Source organism: Macrotis lagotis, chromosome 1, assembly GCF_037893015.1.
Source record: "Macrotis lagotis isolate mMagLag1 chromosome 1, bilby.v1.9.chrom.fasta, whole genome shotgun sequence".
Classification (NCBI taxonomy): domain Eukaryota; kingdom Metazoa; phylum Chordata; class Mammalia; order Peramelemorphia; family Peramelidae; genus Macrotis; species Macrotis lagotis.
In genome coordinates this window covers 50,123,503-50,149,005 of record NC_133658.1, presented here as the reverse complement: position 1 = coordinate 50,149,005, position 25,503 = coordinate 50,123,503, and the positions used below count along the sequence as shown (strand labels likewise).

Sequence of the window (25,503 nt, the reverse complement as noted above, 5' to 3'; positions counted from 1 at the left end):
ATCTCGCGAGGCCGCGCGAGATCTCGCACGGAAAGGCCGGCGGCAGTTGCTAGGCGACGGGCTTCCTCCCCAGGCTCCGACAGGCCGAGGGCCGCGCGTGGACCAAGATGGTGAGGAGGGCCCGGCGGGGCAGGAGCGGGCGGGGCTCGAACTCGGGGCCTCTCTCCCCCGTGTGACCCACGCGGGGACCCCCCACTCGCGCTCGGCCCAGATGAGTGCCGCCCGGCATGGCACAGCGGCCGTCGGCCCACACCGCCCCGGGGCCAGGGCGGGCTTCCGAGCGGGGCCTTCGGGGGCCCCTTGTGGGCGCCGCCCCTTGACCCCGAGTCACACACAGTCCCCACATGCGCGCAGCCGCGCCCCCACATTTATGTAAATCACTGCTAGTGGTGTGAACACGGGTAGAGACGTGCGTGGGCACCGCGGGTGGGCATGCGTGCCCGTGCCCACTCCACGAGAGACTGCCCGCAGGACTCTAGAGGGGCAGGCTCCCTAGTGGGCATGGCCGGGTCAGGAGGGAGCTGTGCCACACGCGGGCATGTGCTGTGATAGATGCTCCAGATCTGGAAGGCAAGGGCTGTGTCTGCAGAGAGCGGCATAGACGGCTGGAAACACACCTGGGCATGGGAGGGGCCTAACAGACAGGTGAGGACAGAGCTAGAGACGGGAGCCTTGTAGCCAGAGATACCTGGAGATCCGTACACGCAGCTGTAGAAGCTCCCAAGGACAGAGATCCGCAGAGGGAAGGAGGTAGTTCTAAGGATCTGTCTAGATAGCGGTGTCCATAGTTAGAGAAACATACATAGGTATGTAATATGCCCACATAAAAACAGAGCCATAGATGAAGTTATATCTAGAGGGAAAGCAGAGGACTCCCCTTTTTAATAGAAATAAAGATTTTGTATATCTACAAGAATCATGTTATACAAGTCTCAAAAGGCGTATATCTCTAGATATTTAGTTATCTATATATATAGCTATAGAAACATAGATATATAATGTGATATCTAAGTAGAAATAGAGAGAAATATGCACTTCTACAATGTGACATATATAGCTCTGTATATACATAGGTATATGCCACCTAGATAGACACAGATCCAGCTAGATAGAAATAGAGATATCTCTCTAGTTATCTATATAACTATTGATTGGTTGGTTGATGGTTGTCCTTTGTTCTCAAAGAGGACCAAAATGACCTTCCTATGTTAGGGTCTTACCACTGTGGTCAATCAGACCAATAGAAACTCAGAATGCTCTACTGCAGGTTGGGCACAAATTCTCTATGCAAATTCCTGGTGTGAGTTCTCTAAACTTGCAGTGAATTTCCTTTGAGCTGTTTCAGTTCTGCCTCGCTCACAGAAGACAGCACCCTATGCTGAGTGATCCTGTGCACAATCAGTTCCAAAGTTCTTAAGAGAATCCTTGAGAGTCCTTGTATCCCTTTTTTGTGACATTCCCGAGCAATTGCAATTCCATAAAATAGTCTTTTTGGCAAGCATAGGATTGGCAAGACATATATTATTATCTAGTTAGAAATGAAGACAGATATATCTCTATCTAGAGATATAACTATATATCTATATATACAGTTATAAATATATGCAGTTATAGAATATGGCATTTAAATATAGATATAGCTAGCTAGAAATATAGACATCTTCATATATTTAACTACAGATATACATATTTATATAGCATGTTATATAATATGACATCTAAATGGAGACATCTGTCTAGATATACAGTTATAAATATGTACATATATAATGACATACAGATAGCCATAGAGCTAGATAGAAATATCTACATCAAGATATCTATTGACACATGTATATAATATGACATCTAGATAGAAACAGAGACAAATAAATATCTATAGAGAGCTTTAGCTATATAGATTTACCAATATATATCATAGGACATCTAGATAGAAACAGAGATATATCTAAATAGATAGGTATGTATATAATATGACATCTAGAAAGAGGTGTCTTTAAAATTTGCAAAGCTTTTTTTTTAAAGTTTTCAGTTTAAGACTCAGCTTAATTTTAAACAGAGACTTTTTTGGCACACCCTGCTTTTTGAGTAGTTTTATCCTTATAACAACCTTGGGGGGTAGGGGCTATTGATGTCTGCTTTTTTGCAGATGAGAAACTTAAGGCTGAGAGAGACATTCTGTGATTGATCCAGGGTCATACAGCTAGGAAGTGTCTGAGGACAGATTCAAACTCAGACTTCCTGACTCAGGTTCAGAGCTCTGTCCATGCCACCACCTGGCTACCAATGATATTGTCCCTATCTTCCAGATAAGGAACCTCAGGCTCGGAGAGAAGCAGTGACTTGCAGGAAACTGCTGAGCTTGTCTGATGAGACAGAGATAGGACTTGAACTCAGATCTCTTGTCTCTTTCCAGGCACATAGCCTTGGAGCTCAAAAGCCTGTGATTCTCTGACCCCTTGACTCCAAAGTAGGAGCCCTGCCTACCAGCAGAACTTTCCAAACAAAGGACCCTTTTTGCTTTTTTTACTTCCTTTGGCAAGAATTACAGAGCCTTGTATAAGAAGGAGACAGTGTGACCCAATGAAGTGAATATTGGATTTGTGGTTCAGGGACTAGAGTTCAGATTCTGAATTTGCTTCTTGTGCAAGATCACACAAGTTCCTTCTCTTCTGGCCTCAGTTTCCTGGTCTGTAAAATAAGTAGGGAGCTGACTAGACAGTTTTTAAAGCCCCCTCCAGTTCTGAATCCCAGGAACCTGGATAGGGGTGACAAAGATCCAAAATGACAGTGTACCTTACCTGTTCTCATTTATAACTGTTCTTTTCCTGTCAGAGTCAGAACTGCCTCCCCTGTCATGTCATCATCTCTGGGGGGACAACCAGGACTTAGCAGACTTAGCACCAATGATAGACTACAGAAGGGTCCCTACAAGTCATGAGTATCTCAGAGTGAGGGTTGGAAGTCAAGTGGCCCTGAGCTATCACCATCTTTTTAAATAGACAAGTATTAGAGAAGCTGTCCTGAATTTGCCACTGCACTTAGAATCAAAAAATATTTTTCCTACTCTGGCTTTACCTGGATGGCCCTAAAGCAGTTTTGATAACATCCCAGGGCTTTCATTGCCTCCACTCTAAACTGAGGGGATTGAAGAGGCGATTGCAAGTCCCTTCCAGCATTAGCATTCTAGGACTCTTTGATATCAAAAGTGGAGCAGACACAATGAAAAATTCAAAGGAGAAGACAAGAATGGGGGCAATGTGGTATTTGAGAAGTGGACTCTTAAGTACCATTAAAGGAATAATGAAGGCAGCTTTAAAAAAGGAAAGAGAATCCCATTCTTCTCTTTTTAAAATCATTAATGAACCAGTCAGTTTTCCTGGCATTGTGCCATAGATAGTAGGTAACTCCCTAGTTCTAGAGCTGTATGTTATTTCCTTCAGATACAACAAGTCGCCAGCCTTTTATTATGTTCCTGCTATGTATCTGAAGTTCATGGTCCTGGGGAAGGGGGCAGAGGGGATTGGAGACACAAAGTTTCACTAAGGCATGGTTCTTTGCTCTTAGAGTTTACATCCTTGTAGATACATATATACAGAAAACTATAATATATGATTAAGAGCATCTGGGTTGCGAAACAAAATGCTACCTAAGTTCCAAACTTCTTCAGAGAGGTATTCTTTGAAGCTGTCCCTTTTCTTTCCCTGAAGAAACAGAGTAACTGTAAATAAAGAGTATTGCATTGTTTGTTACAAACGAAAGTTCACTGGGTTAGGGGTATTCAGAAATAAATATGATATTAAAGCAAAGACATCAACAAAAATAATTTCTTGAAGAAAAAATAGGGAAATGGAGCTTTTTATTTCCTTCAGTTTCTACTATTTTAATGTTGCTTTTTCCTTGACCTATTAAAATTCCTCTTGCAGTTTCTCTGCCTTGGTAACCAAGCTTTATATGCTCATTAGCACTTCCCAGTGCAGCTGGGTAGTGATTAATGAAAGCAGATTAATTGCCAGGTCTCCAAGCAAAACTTTGCACTGATCCTAGAAAGACATTTGCCATCCATCATGACCAGGCCTGGAATAGCTCTCCTTTCATTAATTTTCAATCTCTGCTGTTATATTTATAAGGATAAGATAGTTTTCTTCCTGTCTAAGGAAGGAATCTATCATCAATCTGAAAGCAAGAGTTCTGAACATTTGCTAATGGCTTCCCTATTCGAATCATAACATGTTTCTACTTTATGTGCTTCCAAAGGTAACAGTAATGTCCTAATTATCAAATCAGATGAACTTTTAGCAAACCTTTTTTTCCAAAAGAATTCTTAGTTTTTAATTATTCTGAACTGAACAAACACTGGCAAATATAGACACTTACATAAACCTAGAATGATATGAGACAGTTTGGAATTTAAAATGCTACCAAAAAATAAATTTAATTTTAAAAACGCATAAAAAATAAGCATAGACAAGCAATTCCTTCGCTCTCTTGGCCATGCCCCCTAATGTCCGATTCTGTCCCATGAGCCCATTGCTTCTCTGTTAAGAGTAAATAGCATCATTGATTTGCTATAGTTGATATCGTTGATCATGTCATTGATCAAAATTCTCAAGACTTGGAGTAATTGTCTTTACAGTATTGTCACTATTATTATAGAAATTGTTCTCCTGGTTCTGCTCACTTCAGTCTCTGGCCTACAGGACTTCCTAGGCTTCTTTGAAACCATCACTTTCATCATTTCTTGGGGTACAATAATATGTTCTCTTACATTTCTCTTACATTTCATTTTCCTCTAAGAGGGTACTCCTTCAGTGTCAGGATCTTTAATCCAACAAAAAGGGTTGTATTAAATATCTTTAGGTAGTATAAGTCCTTTCCCTTTTTCTTTGGTTTCTGGGTTAAAGGGTATGCAATAGTTTATTTGAGGAATATAGATTTAAATTGATTTCTAGAATGGTTGGACCCAGCACTGTTGACAACTTGTATCCCACAACAATTGTCAATTTGATTTTATAATCTTTGGCAATCTTTGGTTGTCTTCCTTTTAGAAAAGAATATATGTTTTTGGGGGGCGGCTAGGTGGCATAGTGGATAAAGTACCGGCCCTGGAGTCAGGAGTACCTGGGTTCAAATACGGTCTCAGACACTTAATAATTACCTAGCCGTGTGGCCTTGGGCAAGCCACTTAGACCCCGTTTGCCTTACAAAAAAAACCTAAAAAAAAAAGAAAAGAAAAAAAGAATATATTTTTCCCATCAGGAAAATTCCATCTCTTTCCTCTTACTACCAGCTCCCCTCACTCCCCATTGAGAATATAGGAAAAACAAAACCCTTATTACTAAAAATATGTTTCAGTCTCTACTCTTGAGTCCATCACCCCTTTGTCAGGAGGTAATATGTTTCATGAGGAATTTCTGAAACTGCAATTGGTCATTGTATTGATCAGAGTTCTTTCAAAGTTATTTGTCTTTACCATATTGTTGTCTTTGTATAAATTGTTCTTCTTGTTCCATTTTCTTCCTTCTGCATCAGTTCATATGTCTTCAAAGTATGTCTGAAACTATCTGCCTTTATTTAATAGCACAATAGTATTCTAACACATTTATATACCATAACTTGTTCATCCGTTCCCCAATTTATAGGCATACCCTCAGATTTATACACACACATGCACACACACACATGCATACACAGACATGATACCAAAGGAAGAAAAATTTATACAAAGACAACAATATGGTAAGACAAATAACTTTGAAAGACTGAGGAACTCTGATCAATTTGTGTCGGGAAAGTTTGAATTGGTCCTCCTGACACTTTTTTGTTATGTTGAATGCTATGCTATTCTAAGATCTCAGAGGCAAAATCTGGTTGCTGCCCCCTGGGCTTGGCTTTGTACTAATGATAAATCTATCATCCATCATGGCTGCTGGATGAGCCATGGTCAGCTTGTTGGAAAGCTTAGACTTCCAGGCCCCATTTAGTCTAGGATTCCCTCTTGAAGCTTCAGCCTGGGCTGTTCTGTTCCTGGGCTCTGAGCCACAGGAATCTGCTGGCTTCTGAATTTACTACTCCCTCATTATATCATTTAGGGCCTGAGATCCCAAGGATGGGAAAGGAAGGGGAGAGACAGGTCCTCTCTCAGTCTACCCTGGAGCTATGACCTGAACAACAATGCTGCCAGTTTACCTGTCTCCATTGTGGTACCTGATGCAGTATGAATCTGGGGTTGCCTCATATGGAGCTGGGACTACTTGCCCAGGTGCCCAGCCCCTCCCACAGCACTGATGTGATCTAGTGGTGCAAGATCATGCCAATTCTAGCTGGAAAAATTATTCACTGTAACTTTTTCTTGGATTTCTACATCAGGATTCAGTCTAGTTCATATTTTATTTCGTTTTTATTTTTATTTTTTTAGGGCTTTTTTGCAAGGCAATGGGGTTAAGTGGCTTGCCCAAGGCCACACAGCTAGGTAATGATTAAGTGTCTGAGGCTGGATTTGAACTCAAGTACTCCTGACTCTAGGGCTGGTGCTCTATTAACTGCGCCACCTAGCCGCCCCTAGTTCATATTTTAGATTGGTTTATAGGAGTCAAAGGGGAAGGGTAGGGTAGCACTTCATGGCAGCACTTCATGGCATTACTTTCTTCTACCTTTCCATCTTGTCTCTGCCCCGGCCAAACCTCATTCTTCTTGACTTCTTTATAGCATTTGACACTATTGGCCATCCTCTCCTCCTTGTTAGTCTCTTCCCTTGGGTTGTTTGTGACACTGTTTCTCCTGGCTTGCTTGCTTTCTTGTTTTTGCTTTTTACAAGACAATGGGGTTAAGTGGCTTGCCCAAGGCCACACAGCTAGGTAATTATTAAGTGTCTGAGACTGGATTTGAACTCAGGTCCTCCTGACTCCAGGATCGGTGCTCTATTCACTGCACCACCTAGCTGCCCCTCTGGCTTTCTTTCTATCTGTCTGACTTCTCTGTAATATCTTTTGCTGGATTTTCATCCATCTTAACTGAATTTATCCCAAGACCCTCTCCTCGGCCCTCTTCCATTCTCCTTTCCTCCTCTTTTCTTTCCCTTCCTCTTTTACTTTCTCCTCTCCCCACCTCTTCCTTTATCTCCTCTCCTTCCTTCCTTTGCCCTCCCCTTTCCTTTCCTCTTCCTACTTTCTATGATCTTGTCAGCTCCCTTTAGTTTATTTATAATTTTAAAGTAGATGACTCCCAGATCTAGTCCTAGGCTTTCTCCTGAGCTATTTTTCAAACCATATGTTCCATAGCTATCTCCAGTTCAGTGTGTCTAAAACAGAGTTAAAGAATTTTCAGAACTAAGAATTTAAAGAACTAAAGTATTTCTCTTTCCCCCACACTCCCCACCTTCTGAATTTCCATGTTTCTATGGAGGACAGTACCAGCCATCTAATAATCATGGTTTCCTACCTCAGAGGCATTCGAAGCTTCACACCCTCCTTTATCCCACTCCTCCACTTAGCTGTCAGATCTTATTCATCTTATTCATTCATTTTGCATCTGTCCTCCTTTCTCTGCTCACATTACCAGGACCTGGTAGGTCAGGTCCAGACAGTTGAAGTGACCTTCTCATTGATCTCCCTGCCTCAGATTTCTCCACACTCTAAACCATATTCCACACAGATGCCAAAATGATATTTCTAAGACACAACTTGAACCATGTGACTCCCCTGCTCTAAAACTGCCCATAGTTCCTTATTTCCCTTAGGAAAAAAAACCAGAAACTCTTCTGCCTGGCATTGAGAGCCCTACATAACTTGGTCTCAACCTCTCTTTTTTTTTTTAAGGTAATGGGGTTAAAGTGACTTGGCCAAGGTCACTCAACTAGGCAATTATTAAGTATCTAAGGCCACATTTGAACTCAGGTCCTCCTGACTCCAGGGCTGCTGCTCTATCCGCTGAGCCACCTAGCTGCCTCTGTCCTCAATCCAGCCTGGATACCTTCCCCATTCTGCCCAACCAGCCTACTGACTCCGCTTCTTTGTGTTTGCCATGTCTCGCCTAGATGACCTTTCCTCAGGGCCATTCCTAGACTCTTTAGCAACCCTCAGCACCAAGCTGTTGTCCCTTCTTGCACAGAGCCTCTCTTGGTCCCCTGCTGCTAGAGCTCCTCTTTTCTTTTGTATCTTCTTCATAACTCCTTTTGTTGTAGAGATGAGGGGATGTGTGTGTACTGCCCTCCCCCAGAAGAACAGATGGTGGGCAGGCCCTGGGGCCTTTATTACCTTTTTATTCCAAGAGCTAACCCATAGTAGGGGTTAATAAATGGTTAACTGATGAAGTGGCCACACGCATGGGATTAAAGTGTGGAACATTGGAAGAATTTTGTGGCAAACAGCATTTGAAGTAGAACTTCCTTGCAGCGGGTATTTTTTTTAAACATCACAGTAGTCATGTTGTAAAAGTAAATGTAACCCTTCCCTCCCCAAGAAAGGGAAACATCATGAAAAATAAAGTTTAAAAAAAAGCGTGCTTCAGTTTGTAATTGGGATGGATAGCATTCTTTATCATAAGTCCTTCAGAGTTCTCTCTTGGATCACAGCAATGCTGAGAGAAGATAGGTCCCTCACAGCTGATCGTCCTGCAACATTGCTGTTACTTAGTATAAGGTACATTTCCCATTGCATCTGCTCCTGTAAGTTTTTTACTGTTCATCATTACCCATAACAGAACAGCATTTCATATCAATCACATACCACAGTTTGTTCAGCCATTCCTCAAAAGCTGGCTGTCCCCCAATCTCCAACTCCCCCCCCACCAGACAAGAACTACTATAACTATCCCTATATATTTAGCTTCTTTTCTTCATATTTTATCTCTTCTGGAATATAGTAGTGACACTTCTAGGCCAAAGGGAAAGCATAGTTTTATAGCCCTTTTTGGGCATAGATTGGAGTTACTCTACAGAATTGTCGAATCATTTCACAACTCCTTCAACAGTGCATCAGTGTTTCATTTTTTCTATATCCTTTCCATCATTTGTCATTTTCTCCTTTTGTTCTATTAATGAAAACAATATCTATAAGGTAGTAGTACCTCAGAATTGTTCCAGCCTACATTTCTTCTATCAATAGTGAGCTAGGACATTAAAAAAAATGATTAGAATACCTCTAATCAACTTCCAGAGTGGCAGAACCCACAAAAAGACTGAGTGAAACAATTGCCTTAAATAAATAAAAATTTAATTAAAAGTTGTTTCACTCAGTCTTTTTGTGGGTTCTGCCACTCTAGAAGTTGATTAGAGGCATTATTTAAATGTATTTGGAGTGGTTTGGGTCAGGTGAGTCCCTGCCTTTGTCATTTTAGCTTCACCTCCCTGGAGCCAGCATTTCTGCTGGGAAGAATGATATCCTAACTTGTAAGGAGGTGGATATTCTCTGTGGCGTATCAGAAAGCCTCTTTATATAAATATTAGTCAATAAATTATCCACAGAACTAATCATTTCATCCATGTGACTGCCATATGTTCATTTCTGATTTTCCATTTATTTCAGGCACCCAAAAAGAAGGGAGGAGGAGGAGGAGGAAAGAAGGGAAAAGCAAAAACTTCACCCATTGTCGATGGCATCCCACCAGAAGAAATGAACAAGGACCAGGTAGGAGCCAGGCCTGGAGCTCTGCCAGCCTCCCTCACCATCTTTGGTCTGTGATTGCTAGCCCTAGGTGTGAGCCCAGTGTTTGTGCAGGCAATTCAGGTCTCCGAGAAGTATAGTTGGGAAGACAAAGTGCCTTTAAAGCATTAAAGCATTAAAGTCATTAAAAAAATTTAAACCCCACACTGAACCTTCTTCCTAAGCACAGCATATTTCTGCTAAGTGCTTTGGTTTCCTTACAGATTGATTGATGTGCTACAGAATAATTAGTTATATTTCATATCAGTGATTCAAAAAATTTCTGTTGTTCTCCTTGGTTCTTCCTTCTCCACCTTGTTTGATTCTATAGGTGGAGGAGCACATTTTACGGATTAGGGAGGAGCTGGACAGGGAAAGAGAAGAACGCAACTACTTTCAGCTAGAGAGAGACAAGATCCACACCTTCTGGGACATCACGAGGAGGCAGCTGGAGGAGAAGAAGGCAGAACTCCGGAATAAGGACCGAGAGATGGAGGAGGCTGAGGAGAGGCATCAAGTGGAAATTAAAGTGAGAGATAGCCCAAATTGCTTGTGCTTGGCATCATGGCTCTTTTCTCTGTACCTGCAGTGCCTCCAGAGTGTTGGGTGTATCCCCAACTCGAGGGGGGGGGGATAAATAAATAATAAATAAAGCTTCAGAACATGGGCTTTAAGGGAGGAGCTTTGACTGTTATTTCTCTCTTGATGTAGGCAGTAGAGAGCCCATCAGCCTTGTGTCTTTTATTTTAGGTTTACAAACAGAAAGTGAAGCATTTGCTGTATGAACACCAAAATAACCTGACAGAGATGAAAGCTGAAGGGACCGTGTCCTTGAAACTGGCGCAGAGGGACCACCGGACCCAGGAGAATGAGTTGCGCAAGAACATGCGCACACTCAAGGTGGAGCTGAAGGAGCAGGAGCTAGCCAACGAAGTGGTGGTGAAGAACCTGCGTTTGGTGAGTGTGCATGCCCAGGCTGAGATATCTGCAGAGGGGAAGAGGATGATGGTGGGTGTCCCAGTGACTCAGAGAGAGTGCCACAGACTCCCTGGGTTATTCTGAAATTAGACATCGTTTCGGGAATTCTTGTTGAACGTCATGTTTCTTTCAAGATTGTGATTGGATGAGGAGGGACAGGATGTAAAATGAAACATGCTATCATAGATCCAGCATCTGGGCCTATAATAATGTTGGTCATGCTGAGGTGGCAGAGATGGTCCTTCTGATGGGCCCAGCCCACAGGAGGAGATGTTAGATGTGGCCTTTGTTAGAGACACACACCCTGCTAGTGCCTCAGGAGAGCTTTTTAGAATGACCACCCTGCTATGTATAACATCAGTGGAACATATTTTAATAATATTTTTATTGATATTTTATTTTATTTTTCCAATTATGTTATGAAGTTTTTAAATGTTAATCTGCATGCATATTTATAAGTTACACAGTTTTCTTCCACCCACCCCTTCCCACCCCCTTCCCTTCAGTGGCAAACAGTCTAGTGAACTTTGTACATGGACATGTGTGTTTAACATGTTTGTTTCCATTTTAGACATTTTCTGGATGAGGAATTAGGACAAAGGGAAAAGCAGAAAACCATGAGATAGAAAGGAAAAACCATAAGATAAATTCAGTAGTTTGTTTTTTGTTTTGTTTTTCTTTGGTTTTTTTCTTCATCTGGATGTGGATGATAATGTCCATAACCGGTCTCCTAGGATTATCCTAGCTCTCTGAAATACTGAGTTAAGCTGTATCCATCCAGGTTGATCAGTTGTTGTTAATGTGTATATTGTTCTCTTGGTTCTGTTCCCTTCACTCAGCATCAGTTTGTGTAATTCTTTCTGTGTTTCCCTAGAGTCCAATCATTCTTGTTTTCTTATAGAACAATAGTATTCTATATTCATATACCATAACTTGTTCAGCCATTCCTCCATTGATGGGCATGCCCTCAATTTCTAATTCTTTGCCACTACAAAAAGACTTGCTATCAATATTTTGAAAAATGTGAGACTTTTCCCATTTTTTATGATTTCTTCTGGATATAGGACTAGTATTGGTATTTCTGGATCAAAGGGTATGAACAGTTTTATTGCCCTTTGGGCATAGTTCCATATTGCTCTCCAGAAAGGTTGGATCCATTCACAACTCCACCAACAATGCATCAATGTCCCAGTCCTCCTATAATCTCTCCAACATTGATTGTTTGCCCTTTTTGTCATCTTGGCCAATCTGTTGCCTCATAGTTATTTTAATTTGCATTTCTCCAATCAGAGCATAACATTTTAGATGGCTAACATGATGCTTCTGAAGAGCCATAGTGCATTGAGTGCTGGAGCCAAAAGCAGGAGACTTGGATTCTAATGCTGTGATAAATGCTTCTTAGCTGTGCAATAATAGATTCTTGTTAGACTTAAGAGCTTGGATGTCCTTATCTAAAACACAGAGATAACAATGCTTGCTTCATCTGCCTCACTTTCTTGGGGAAAGCAATTTATAAACTTTAAAATCAAGTTCTTCATTGCAGCCATTAAATAGGAGAAGCAAGAGAAGGCCACTTTACATAGTCTATAATCTTATCACCAGAGCTCATGGTTCTCCCTCTTAACAGCATCCTATGGCATCCTATGTTAGAAAATGGATGTTGGAATTAGTCATTAGCTTTTTAATCCAGAACACAGGCCTGGTGTGGCTAGACTAGACTTCTGGGTAGGAACTTAAATAAGATCCTGTGCATGAGGAATCAACATGGTCTTCATAATGTCACCATAAATTCAGGTCTAACTTTTTCCTAGGATAGTAAAGCTTTGGAACATGATAGGTCTCAGAATCACTTCATCCATTATAATGTTTGCTCCCATAATATGGAGGGGGAAACTGATTCACCCAAGCAAAAGAGTCTTCCAGGAAACAAAGGTACCTAGTTGACCTGGGTAGAGCTGCCCTGAATTGACCATTGAGTTTGATGGTGCTTTTGTAACACTGTCATTTTTCTTGACAGAAACATGATGAGGAGATTACTCAGATGAGGAATGACTTTGAGAGACAAGTACGAGGTTTGTTGTAGATGCTTGTAAATCCCTGTCTCTGCTGTGCTGAGAAGGCCTAGCAAACCCCACTTTTTTCCCAGCAGAGTGTTTGTGTTGGGGATACAAAGAGTATCTTGAAGGTTGCTGTCATGAAGCCTCTATCATTCAAAAAAAAGGGAGGAGGGGACATTCCCAAAGCTACTCTGCTTCCCCCCAAATGCAGGATGTATTATTTTTGACAGTTATAAAAGAATATGGAGACTTTGCAAGATTGCAAGATGCCCTATACCTCTTCTTCAGGATTCAAGGGGGCATTGGTCTGCATGTGGTCCTTCTCCAGAGCCATTCAGACACACTCCTTAGAATGACCTTCTCCCTGCTTCTGGCCTCTGCTCAGCTCTCACTACAGGCTCCTGGGTCAGTTCCCTGCATGTGTCCAATGGTAAATCTTCTCCAGTCTATAGCAAGACAGGTCTTGCTTCATTCAGTACTTCAGTACTGATTTCCACAGGAGGATTGGGCAGTGGGCTCAACGTTCTGGAATCCAGAAGAACCACGTGGAAAATGCGCCTGATATGTTGTCCCTGAGTGTAGGTCCATTAGTCCTTGTTGACTCTGTGGTTCCTGTCTGCCCCAGCTAACCTGCTCTATGCATTGTTTTCCTTCAGAGATTGAGGCCAAGTATGATAAGAAGATGAAAATGCTTCGAGATGAGCTAGATCTTCGGCGAAAGACAGAGATCCATGAGGTGGAGGAGAGAAAAAATGGCCAGATCAACACCCTGATGAGGAACCACGAGAAGGCCTTCAGCGACATCAAGAACTACTACAATGACATAACCCTGAACAACTTGGCGCTCATCAACTCCCTCAAGGTAGGTCGCCCACTGCTCCTCTCCTCTCCAGCAGTCCTTCCTGGTGCCTGCTGGGAAGCTTTCTAGAGACCCAGCTATCATCTGCCAGAGAACTCAGTCTCATGGTTATGGGACTGCATCTGCCCTGTGGAGTTGGGGGGGGGGGGATCTAATGGAAGAGGTCAGGGGCATGGAATCAGCCCACCAACGGCAGATGGGGAAGTCCTAATGCCTGTTGGCTGTGCAGTCCAGCCAGGCCATCCAGCCTTGAAGCCTCAGGCTCTCCAGCTATATTACCTGCCAGACTCCCAGGAGCTGAGGGTAAAAAAGGGCTTTCCATTTACACAGATGGCTTTATTTCTGCAGGCCTGTATGTTCCTCCACCAGCACAGGTCACTGCCTACCTGCTGCTTAGGAGAGAAGTCCTAGGCAGTTCCCCAAAGCCCTGTCAGAGGCTGGATTTGAACCCTGGCCTTCAGCACAACACCCACTGTGCTGGGCCAATTCTAAGCTATTTTTGTAGCTAGTCTTTCTTTCCCATGCACATTTATGTTTATTTCCCCACTGAGACACTGAAGTCTGTTTTACCTCCATAATCTGACCAGTCAGTTCCCCAAATGTGTCCAGCTGCTAATTAGGGATGTTTCACCAGCAAACAGAGGTATCTTTGCTTCCCCATCCTTACTTGGCTGCTTTATGTGCTCCTTCTTTTCCCTGCAGGAGCAAATGGAAGACATGAAAAAGAAGGAAGACCATTTAGAAAAAGAGATGGCTGAGGTGATGTTGCAGAACAAGAGGCTGGCAGATCCCTTGCAGAAGGCCAGGGAGGAACTGCTGGAGCTGCAGCGGAAGCTAGTCAACTATGAGAAGGATAAAAACGCCCTGGCCGTGAGTCTTCTTAGGATCAATTCTGGGCATTCTGGGGTCACCAGAGAGGCAGCGGTCATGAGTCAGTGCCTCTTTGAGACCCAACTGATCCTGCTTGTTCTCTGAGCTCATGGATGAAGCCTGGGGGTTTTGGGTGGTTAGGATGCTCCCCTCCTTTTCCCTGGAAGTCCCTGTGGGACCAGTCAGGAAGACTGCTGAAGGATCTCAAGGAGAGCAGTCTGGACGGAGGGGGAGACCCCCTGCACCCCTTCTCAGTCCGGATAACACTCCCTGGCAGAGAGTTGGCAGCAGATGCTGCCTTGCTTGGTCTTCAGCTTCTCAGAGGTTGGAGCTTCACCTTTCTTGGGTTATTTTTAGCCCTGCCAGCTCCCAGGAGTCTGCACTGAGCTGATGTTGAGTAGGCCCAACCGTTTTTCTGCCTCTTACCCTCTTATTTTCTCTCCAGAGTGCAAAAGCCCGTTTAAAAGTCACTGAGAAAGAATTAAAAGACCTGCAGTGGGAGCATGAAGTGTTAGAGCAGCGGTTCATCAAGGTGAGAAATAGTCATTGTGAGAAGAGGGTAGAACAGAATGTCCTCAGGGGCAGGAGACACATGGTTTTGAATGGGTGACAGTTGAAGTGTCCTCAAGAACAGGGGAAGGCTCCAAGAGAAACACATAACCTCTGGGCAGGTGGGCTAGTCCTCAGGGCCAGGGGTGGATCAAGACAGGGACACCAAGAGAGAACAACTGAAGTATCCTCAGGGGCAGGGAGGACCATGAGAGGGATGCATGGCTTCTGGGCTTGGGACAGCTGGCTGGTCCTCAGGGCCTCTAGGCGGATGATGGCTGGTGTATCCTTACCAGGGGGTAAATAGGAGCCTGACTTTGTGTTTGGATTTCTCCCTCCCCTTCCCGAGATCTAGCAGGATTCATCAGTGTTTGCTTGTCATGAGTGAACGTCACAAAGGTCACTCCCTGTGATCCTCAGAGAATGATGTTCACAACTTCCTGAATGTCAACTCGAAAAGCTTGATGGGGCTAGATAGAACATTGGGAGTCATCAGTCTTTGAGCCTAATCTCAGTGTCAGCCTGTTGTCTATGGGAAGTCTTTTCATTGTTCTCTGGGCCATCCCAGGTCCTGCGTTTGTAGACTGTAGTCATTAAGAGATAAATTGTGGTGTTCTGAGTCAGAAGAAAGTCACTCCCCAGTTAGTGGAAACTTGAACCACTTGTCCAGTGAAACCAAAAAACTGAACTGATCCAGACCTTTGACACGTCCCAGCCGAGGGACAAGGAAGGGCGGCTTCCTGGTGCTGCTGCCCCTCAACCAGGGCTTTGAAGTCCTGGCTGATCTCTTGTTGGACTGCTTCTACATTTATTGGCAGCTGTTTCCTCCTGTGCTCAAGAGTCACCAATAAGTATTTCTGTGCTTATATTGTGTCAAGTGCTAGGGAGTCAGAAAAAAAGGGCAGAACATGGTGCCTGCCCTCCAGAAGCTCACATTAATGGGGGAGACAGTATACAATGAATATAGATGTACAACATAAATGGAAGGTAGTAGCTGAGGGAAGGCACCAGCAAAGACTTCTGGCCAAAGGTGGGATTTCAACTGAGTCTTGAAGGAGGCCAGGGAAGTGCAGAGGCAGATAGGAGTAGAGAAGGCCCATTGCAGGAGTGGGGAACATCTCCATGGAGTAGGGAGATGGGAGCTGGCATAACAGGAGAGTAAAGAAGGTAAAGGGATGGTAAGAAGAGGCCAAATAAGGAAGGACTTTGGATGCCAAATTGAGCATTTTGTACTTGATCCTCTAGGAAATAGAGAGCCAGTGGACATTAATGTGGTGAGACCTTGCTTTAGGAAATTCCCTGGCAGTTGAGTGGAGGCAGGAGAGATTGAAGTGGAGGGAGATTTGAGGCAGAGAAACCTGCAGCAGTCTGAGCATGAGGAAATGTGGAAAACTGCACCAGGGCAAAAGCTGTGTGAGTGTCAGAAGAAGGTCCCATATGTGACAGATCTTGGGACAGTAAATAAAGACAAGCCTCGACACCAGCTTGGAGTGAGTCTGACTGAGGAATCAAAGAAGACACTGATGTTGCAAGCCTGGATCAGTAGTTGGAAGGTGAAGGAAGATAGGGTTTGGGAGAAAAGAATGAACTTAAATTTGAGATGCCTTTGGGACATCCAGTTGGAGATGTACAAAAGGCATTTGGTACTGTCTGGAGACCTGGAACTCAAGAGAAAGTCTCAAGCTGTATGAATTATCTGTGTCCAGATGATAACTGAACTCTTGGGCACTGATGACATCCATAGACGAACAAGGTTTTATAATTGTTTAAACAATAATATATGGGGAGTAGCTAAGTGGAGCAGTGGATAGAGTACTGGCCTGGAGTCAGGAGGACCTGAGTTCAAATTCAGTCTCAAACATTTAATAATTACGTAGTTGTGTGACCTTGGACAAGTCACTTAACTACATTGCTTTGCAAAAATCAAAGGAAAAAATAATATATGGCAGGTGAAGGCTGTCCTGTATTTTTCTGAATTTCCTAGGTTGTGATTCTCTTTCAAAATGTTACTTGAATCATTATTACAAACTACAAAAGGTAGACAGTTTCCTGTATTAGAGTGAAATTTTTGCAGCAGAAATGCTCCTATGACATAAGGCTGATTAGTGTTTTGATATTCTAGGGAATTTATTTTCCTTTTAAAATAATTAAATTAGGGGGGCTGCTAGGTGATGCAGTGGATAGAGCACCAGCCCTGGAGTTAGGAGGACCTGAGTTCAAATATGTCTTCAGTCACTTAATAATTGCCTAGCTGTGTGGCCTTGGGCAAGTCACTTAACTCCATTCCCTTAAATAAAAAATTTTAAAAATGCATAAAAATAATTAAATTGGTGATATTTGAATATAACCAATTAAAGATTCATATAGAATTCCCAGAAACACGTTCTTGACTTTTATCACAAACACAGTGAAAGATAGATAGGTAGAGTGATGGGTAGTTATATCATCTTCAGAGAATGCATTAGACATGATGTCTGTTATAATTAGGATACTGATAGACTTAAATGATGGAATGTCCCAGGATATTGGATCCATTTTCTTGTGTTGGTAGATATGGGGAGGAGACTTCCCATCTGCTGCTATCTTCTTTTCTAGATCATCTTCCATCTGGTTTGTATATCTGTTGTATGTCCCTGTTTGTTTTCATGTTATCTCCCCCATTGAGAGAGGGGAATCCTTCTGCCTTTCTTTATATGCCCATGCTTAGCATACACATCATATACTTGTTTATTGACTTAACTGACTTCAGCATGAAGAGAATGAGATCTGAGAATGAAAGCTCATTTTGTAACAGCTTATAATGTTAAGATCCTGGTCCTCATAGTATTATTATGAGACCAGGAGCCTTCCTTTCCCTACTTAGCCTACAAGTATGTATGAGAAGAAAGTGAAGTAGGAATGAGAAATTTTACTGTAATTTGGTTTATAAATGTAACCTACTGAATTTTGATATCTTTCGTTTTTTTATTTGATTTTTTCTTTTTCTTTTTTCTTTTTTTTTTTTTTTTTTTGCAAAGCAGTGGGGTTAAGTGGCTTGCCCAAGGCCACACAGCTAGATAATTATTAAGTGTCTGAGGCTGGATTTGAATTCAGGTCCTCCTGACTCCAGGGCCAGTGCTCTATTCACTGCACCACCTAGCTGCCCCTGTTATTTAATTTTAAAAGTTTTTTTAGCATCAAATATCAGAGAAAAAAAACTTTGTCCTGATACAGCTAAAGACATATGACTTAAAATTTGCTAATAATATTTTCAAAGAAAATTCTAATTAGCAAGCCATTGTTATTGTTCAGTTGTGTCCAGCTCTATATAATCCCATGAACTTTGTTCCAAGAGTTTTCTTGGCAGAGATAGTAGAGTGATTTGCCATTTGTTTCTCCAGTGTGTCCCCATTTTTGCAGGATTTTTTTTTTTACACATAGATATTAAATGACCTGCCCAAGTCTCACACTAGTAAGTATCTGAAGCTGGACTGGAACTCAGGTCTTCCTGATCAAGACATCTTGATTCTATCCATTGTGCCACTTAGCTGCTCAGCACATCACACAGCTTCTTAATTTGGAGAACCCTTTAGCCCAATGATTGTTGAACTAGGTTTGAAGTTTGTGAAACTTTAACCGTTCACAGGCAGATAATAAAAGTAATCGTTCTCTAGGAGCGGTACACTGGAGAGTCCAAGATTGCAACAAATACTTGTTGATATTATTATTGTTGTGTCATTTTAATTGTGTCCAACTCTTCATGACTCCATTTGGGTTTTCTTGGCAGAGATCCTGGAGTTTTTTTTGCCATTTCCTTCTCCGACTCATTTTACGGATGAGGAAACTGAGACAAACAGGGTTAAGTGACTTGCCCAGGGACACATAGTAAGTGCCTAAGGTTGGCTTTGAATTCAGGTCCTCTGGACTCCAGGCCCTGTGCTCTGCATTAATAGTATTACCTAGCTGCCCTGTGGTAGACATTATGCTCCTAATTTTAGCTGGGAAATTAAAGGCATGGGACAGTCCAGTGGCTTGCCCAAGACCACATGACTAAACAGTGGTGAAGAGAGGAGGAAGCCCAGGAGTCTTCTCTGAGATAGGACTGAGATCCACCATTGCTCTCTACCTCTTATCTTTCAGAGCATAGTTCCTCTAGTTTTCACCCTGTCCAGATCCTTTCACAATGTCCATTTGAAAGATAAAGTCTTCATGTTGATTCTGTGGGCTAGAAAACGCCTCCTGGTCATAGTGGGGGGTTGGATGCAGTTGTGAAACATTGGGATGAAATATAAGCTGGGGTTTTTAGCATGATCACAGTAAAAAATCATGAATATTTTCTGCTGTAGCCTTCTTTCACTCTCATTGGAGTGATGATTAAAAACATAGCTCATCTGTCTTCATTGAATTATGAGAATGCTGTGGGTCTTGTTAATGAACAATTTCCCTGAGAGATGACTTGGTTTCTCCCCATGTCCCCATCTCCTGAGCCAGGTACAAAAAGAGAGAGATGATCTGTACGCCAAGTTTGAAAAGGCCATCCAAGAAGTTCAGCAGAAGACTGGCTTCAAGAATCTGCTCCTGGAGCGCAAGCTGTTAACCCTCTCAAACATGATGGAGAGGAAGGAGGTGCAGCTGAACGAGATTCTCTCAGCTTCCAACCTTGACCCTGAAGCCCTCTCGGTGGTCTCCCGAAAGCTGGAGGTATGGGCTCTTCAGAAGGGTTTCTTGGGTGCTGACTCGCTGTGCTTTCCCATAAGACTGGGTGATCCACTGTGGCCCTGTTTTTGAGGGTTCACTCCAGAAACAGTCCTGCTCTACATATTGTCTTCTCGATCATGTCCATTGAAACATCTTAGCTAGGTGTGTCTCTTTGACAGTTAAGTGATGATAGGCTGGAGAAGGAGATCCTAAAAGTTTCTTTGATGGTTGCTTTCATCCTCCCTCCCTCTTGGGAACATAAATAATGGCTGGAGAAGAGAGCTATCAGCTGGCTCTCTTGTTGAGATTGATGCTGTCACAATTTTTTGACATGACTGGGAGGAAGGGGGTGGGGGGACAATCACACAACTAGTCTCAGAATAGGACAGCAAGTGACATTTCCCTCATGACTCCTCTAGGGATCAGGACCCTAGGACTTCCTCTCCATGCTTTAGTCCCTGGGTAAGTGGAGTGAAAAGTGACTCCCAGTTCCACTCCCTATTGGTTGGGCAAGTTAGGGTACTCTGGGGCTCAGTCTCCCTGAGCAAGAGGTGTGAAAGCTCAGCAACATGGTTTCTAAGGCTCCAAAGGAGCAGGTGGAGTGGAGTGAGGGCCTTCGTGGTGCTACCACAGGAGACTGCAGACACTGGAGTTGTAGGATTGGGTGGGAGAGACTTGTACAAGTTTTGACAACCTGAAGAAGCCTTGTGTCAGTGCTTGCTGCTGAGCAGCCCCATGGCACTGTGGGACTGAGAGACTCGGAGATCAAGCAAGGCAATGAGCCATTGTGGGGGCACCAGCACAGAGACAGATCCAGAACCATCAGAACGCTGCCTTTCCCACAGGCCTTGCCTGCACTTGCCACTTCTTGAGTTTGTACTGCCTGCTAAATAGGGAGAGAGCTCCCATTCCTGGTTTGTGGAGTGCTTCTCATCTTTATGACCATTAGAGTTTCAATTGGGGTCAGTCCTTGAAGCAGAATTAACTTGATTATGTTTGCTTAGCATTAACACTCTAAGGGGTCACCACTGTGAAAGGTGTCCTCAGTTTCCCCCATGGTTTGCCACAAGTAGGGAGGGTGTCTGCTATCTTCCTGTGCTCACGGACAAAGTTCTCCTGGTCTTGCTCTTGAACTTTTGAAGCCTCCAGAAGGGATGAAGGCAGAATATTTCAACATATTAACCTTTCTTCTCTTATTTGGTGACCTCTCATTGCTTCTCCCCAAGCTTTACCCACCTGTATATAAGTCTATACAATTTTTGCATTGCCATGAATAACATGCAAGAGAAGTAGAGCCCTTTGCTATCTGTGAAGGGCACATCCTGCCCCTCCCCATGTTTAGAAAGCAGAATGGAACTGGTTCTGATGGGAACGTTTAGATTCTGTGTAGAGGAAAGCTGTTTCCTTTGGAGCCAACATAAAACGTGTCTGACTAAATTGATTCCAATCTGTAATCCTAATCCAATTATTGATAGAGACAGCTTCCAACAGAAAATGGCCTGTGGGATTGGAATAGAGCACCTCTATGGAAGCTGTGTTCAGAAAATCTGGACCCTGAGGTCTGAGAGGGAGGAGGCACCTTGAGGGATTAGTGGATTTATCCCCTATCTTCAGGGAATTTGATAACGTTTTCTTCTCCCTTAATGGATGAGCCATTTTGAGACACTGAGAAATCAAACAATTTGTCCAAACTCACCCACTTTTTGGTGGTAGATCTGTGCCTTCTGCTCCTCTCATGGCCAGGCTCTGCTCTCAAAGTTAAAAAGTCCAGGAGGGCTAATTAGCTTGAGGAAGCTGTCAGAAATAGTATGAGACCAGTGAGTACGGTACACAGGACACAGTCACATCCTTGGCTCAGGGGGAAGACAAATATGAAGCAAACTCTATTTTTACTAGGGAAAGAAAGATTCGCCTTCCCCCCAGGGGGATCTGACTCTTAAACCAGTGGTCCAAGCAGCTGTGGACCAGAGGTCTCCTGGGCATGGCCCTGGGGTGCTTGTCTGCCCACCCTTGTTTTGAGATCTCTTTTTAAGTGCATAAACAACAAGATATTTTGGACTTTGCAGCTCTGTTTGACTCAGGTCTCATAGCCAACCTCTTTGATTTCCCTCTTCAGGATGTTCTGGAATCTAAAAACAGCACTATCAAGGACCTGCAGTATGAGCTTGCCCGGGTTTGCAAGGTGAGATGGTGACTGGGGAAGGGGCTTTGGGGCAAATAAGAGGGAAGGGAAGTGGATGCTGACAGTCTCCAAAGGCATCAGGTCCTTATTTGCCGGCACCACCTCATTTCCCAAATGTCCTTTCCAGTCTTATCCAAATCAGTACCAGTTCTTATGCAGTGACACAAGAACCATTGGTGCCCATGGAGAATCAGTGTTCGTTGGCCTTCCAAATTCCCATACCACCCTGTGCTTAGGTTCTCTGTTGTGGTCCTGGCTTCTGATTCTAGGTCTACCATTGAAGCCTTGGGGAATGTCAGGCAAGGCACATGACCCAATTGGACGCAACCTTCTTGTCTAGGTCCCTTTCACCTCTGTATCCTGTGACCATCTTTCCTTTGAGGGAGGTGTGAGATATGTCTTCTAAACTGCGCTCTTCACTTAGTTACCTACTGTCCTGGAGAGGAGGAGGAAAATTACCAGAAATGGGCTTATTTCTTCTTTGGTTTAAATTGGGTGGCATATCTTGATTAATCTTTATCTCCAAGGTCCAACAGCATCATGCACAGAGATGTCAGTGAATGAATGATTTGAGGTCATCATTTTATACATGCTCCTGGGTCATTCCAATTCTCCATCTCATCCTTGTCACTGTTTGGGGTCCTGCCTGAAAGTTCCTGCCTTATGTTTTTGGATTTTCTTTTACTCCTATATCAGTTTTCCATCTTCTTCTGCCTCACAGTCAGAATGTCTTTGTCTCCAAGCCTACACGTAATTCTGGCTGCCTCTAGTTGACCTTTAATGTGCTCTTTACTCCATGAAACTCTTGATTCTCTTCCTGGCCCTGATCTCTGTCTCGGGTCGCAGCCAAATTTGGGGCCTTTTTCTTCCATATCACACTCTAGGAATTGTTGCTTTTGACTTAAAATAATTGGATGCAGCTGCTCAAACAGCTCTGAACTGCTGCCATTTGGTCCACCATTTTTTTCTGACTTGGCTATTCAGTCGGTGACTTAAGCCCAGGGAATGCCAGGCCCATGGGGCTGTCTTCTCACAGCTGTGCTGGCAAACAGCCGAGGGATTTACGGAAGAGTGACCTACCGAAGTAACTGCCTTAAGGTTAAGTGTTTAATTCTCTTGGGGTGAATAGTGACAGGCTTTGTATGACACCCGCCAGGCCTGTTGTGACCTTTCATGACTTACGCTAAAGGACTTGTTTGTGTGTTAAAATGTACACCAGAATCTGAATGCAGAGCAAAAAGCCTTTGACAGTGGAGTCCCAGCCCAGGAAGGTCCCACAGAGTTAAAAAGTCTTTGTTTAAAGACCCAAGGATGGACAGTATGGTTGATGTTTGAAGATTTATCCAGCCTGGATAAATCAGGGAGGTTCATGGTCATTTGGAACCTTTTGGGGGGCTTGCGATCTGCATTGGAGAAGGCAGTCACTCTGATGGAATCTTAAGACCCTGGAAGTGCTGGAGTCAATAGAGAGGGGTTCCTCATTTCAGCCTTTTTACAGACCAGTTAGGGGTGCTCCTGTTGGATCATTCCCTAGCAGGTCCCCACTACTTTGTTTTCCCAGCTCTGCTCTTACATTGCTTCCAAATCTGTGGTTCCATCTCAGCCTTCTCTCTCATCAACCCCTGCTTCTTTCTTTGCCACCATTTTCACTTTCTTGCCTACCAGAGCACCGGTAGCTGCTGACCTTGTTTACTCTCCCCAGCTCTTTTCCAGCTCCCAACATTTCCCTGGTACTTTGACCCCAATGTATTTTCTGTCTTGCCTAACTCTTGTGTACCACAGGAATGTGCTTTGGTTCTTTTTCTTAGTGAAGGGAATTTTTAGATGAAGCATATTCATTATGAGAAGATTATCAAACTGTATCACTCTCAGTGACTTACATTATCTTCTGCTATAAGCAATGCAGTTTAGTCACACCAACTCCTAGAGGTAGCCACACCAAGTAACTAAAAGATAGGCCAGCAGGCCTGCCTAGGTTCCCAGAAGTTCCCACTACATTTCTGGCCACATTGTACATAAACCCAAAGGTAAGCATGGGAGGAAATCTGGAAAGAGCATGTTCCAGTGAAGTCTACTGTCAATTCTTACTCATCGGAGGAGACCTTCCTCCTCTTAGTTTTCCCTCATTTTGGCCATTTTAACTTTCCCTTTCCCCATACCACAGGCACCCCTAAGATCTGGGAAGAAACATAAAACAAACATCTACATGTGTTTTTTTGACAAGTCAGTCCAGTAAAAAAATGCAGTAGAGAAAAGGTTGAAACTTTCTGGGAAATGGCTTGGAACAATACTAAAAAATGTCCCTGAATCACACATAGCTTTGACCCACTGATAGCCACTGCCGGGTGTAGACATACCTCCAAGGAAGTCTCAGATAGAAAGAAAGGTCGAATTATACAGAAGGCAAAAATCAAACTGGGGAAAACTGGGAGTACCTGATGAACCACTTGTGGTAATTGAATGTAATGGAATATTAGTGCAATATATAGAATCTGTTTTGCTTGACTAAGTATGAAACAAGGATTTTGTTTTGCTTTTTGTTTCATTAAATGGTAGGGTGAGAGGATAAGAAAACATGTCTTTGTTAAGTGAAAAATAAAGTTTATTGATGTAAGAAATGATGAATACGAAGAATTCAGAGAAACTTGGAAAGTCTGAACTGATATAAAATTAGGAGAATAGTTTGCATGGTGACCTCAATAATGTAAAAGAAAATACAAAAAAAAAGGTTTTGCAAAGAAAAAACAATAAAAGATTTACTAAATGATCAGTACAGTAGCTGACAGTAATTTTAGAAGACTCACAATGAAGTCTGGCCTGGGAGGTTATGAACAGGAGGTGACAGGAGCTTAAGATGAGACTGGGCCAGGTCCTGATTTTTCCTGGTACATATTTTTCACAAGGGAGGGTTCTTTTAGGTTGGCATGGAGGAGCCATTGGGAGCAGAGAGTAATGTTTAAAAAAAAGGGAAAAACCACAATGACAAAGCCAAGTCAAAGTCAGCTTGGGAATGAAAGCCCATGTGGCTGCACACCTGACCTTCCTTTGCCTTTCTTTTCCTGCAGGCACACAATGACTTGCTGCGAACCTATGAAGCCAAGCTTGTTGCCTTTGGCATCCCTCTGGATAACATAGGGTTTAAGCCTCTGGAGACATCAATGATAGGCCAGAACCTGGGACTTGGCCCCGCGGGGCTTGTGTCAACACCAACGTAGCCTGAATGGACCATGGTCTGCTCTCCCCTCTACATTCTTTAGGCCTTGATACTGCCCAAGACTGAGGGGCTGAAGGCCTGGCAAAAGCCTCCAGAGATGGTGGCTCTAGATCACACCCTTTTTCATAGACTGAAGGTTGGTTATTTTTTTAAAAACTTTATCATCAGCAGATGAAAACTTTTTACCTTGTACACTATGTCTCCTTGCCTTGACTCTGCCTCAAGGCTGCATTAAAGTGGGCCTGGGTATAGGAGAGAAACTATGCTGTGTTTTCTTGGTGAATGATCCCCCACTTAAGTATCTAGAAAGATCTGCACCACCCCCCATGGCTCCAAAACCTCCCTGCATATTCTTTTCCTGGATCTGCTCTCCTGTCATCCCCTTTGACTGTGGCTTCCCCCAAGATCTCCTAAGTCTTTTCTTCCTCTGAGTCCTTTGGACAGAACCTGTAGCCATCAGCCCACCCTGCTGCAAG

At 43.2% G+C, this 25,503-nt stretch overlaps 1 protein-coding gene across 2 annotated transcripts; it reads left to right on the top strand.

Annotated features, from left to right (window-relative positions):
• Positions 1-25,288, top strand: DRC4 (dynein regulatory complex subunit 4). 2 transcript variants are annotated; one of them, XM_074200656.1, is made up of 11 exons: positions 1-110; positions 9,525-9,626; positions 9,973-10,170; positions 10,392-10,598; positions 12,637-12,691; positions 13,333-13,538; positions 14,238-14,405; positions 14,851-14,937; positions 19,425-19,634; positions 21,748-21,813; positions 24,879-25,288. In XM_074200656.1, exons 1-11 carry the CDS (start codon positions 108-110, stop codon positions 25,026-25,028), a joined length of 1,452 nt encoding a protein of 483 aa, XP_074056757.1. In that variant the 5' UTR covers positions 1-107; the 3' UTR covers positions 25,029-25,288. The 2 variants fall into 2 exon arrangements, with proteins under 2 accessions (XP_074056757.1, XP_074056764.1); XM_074200663.1 differs by lacking the exons at positions 1-110; positions 9,525-9,626; positions 9,973-10,170; positions 10,392-10,598; positions 12,637-12,691 and adding an exon at positions 12,992-13,081.
• Positions 25,289-25,503: the final 215 nt, after the last annotated feature.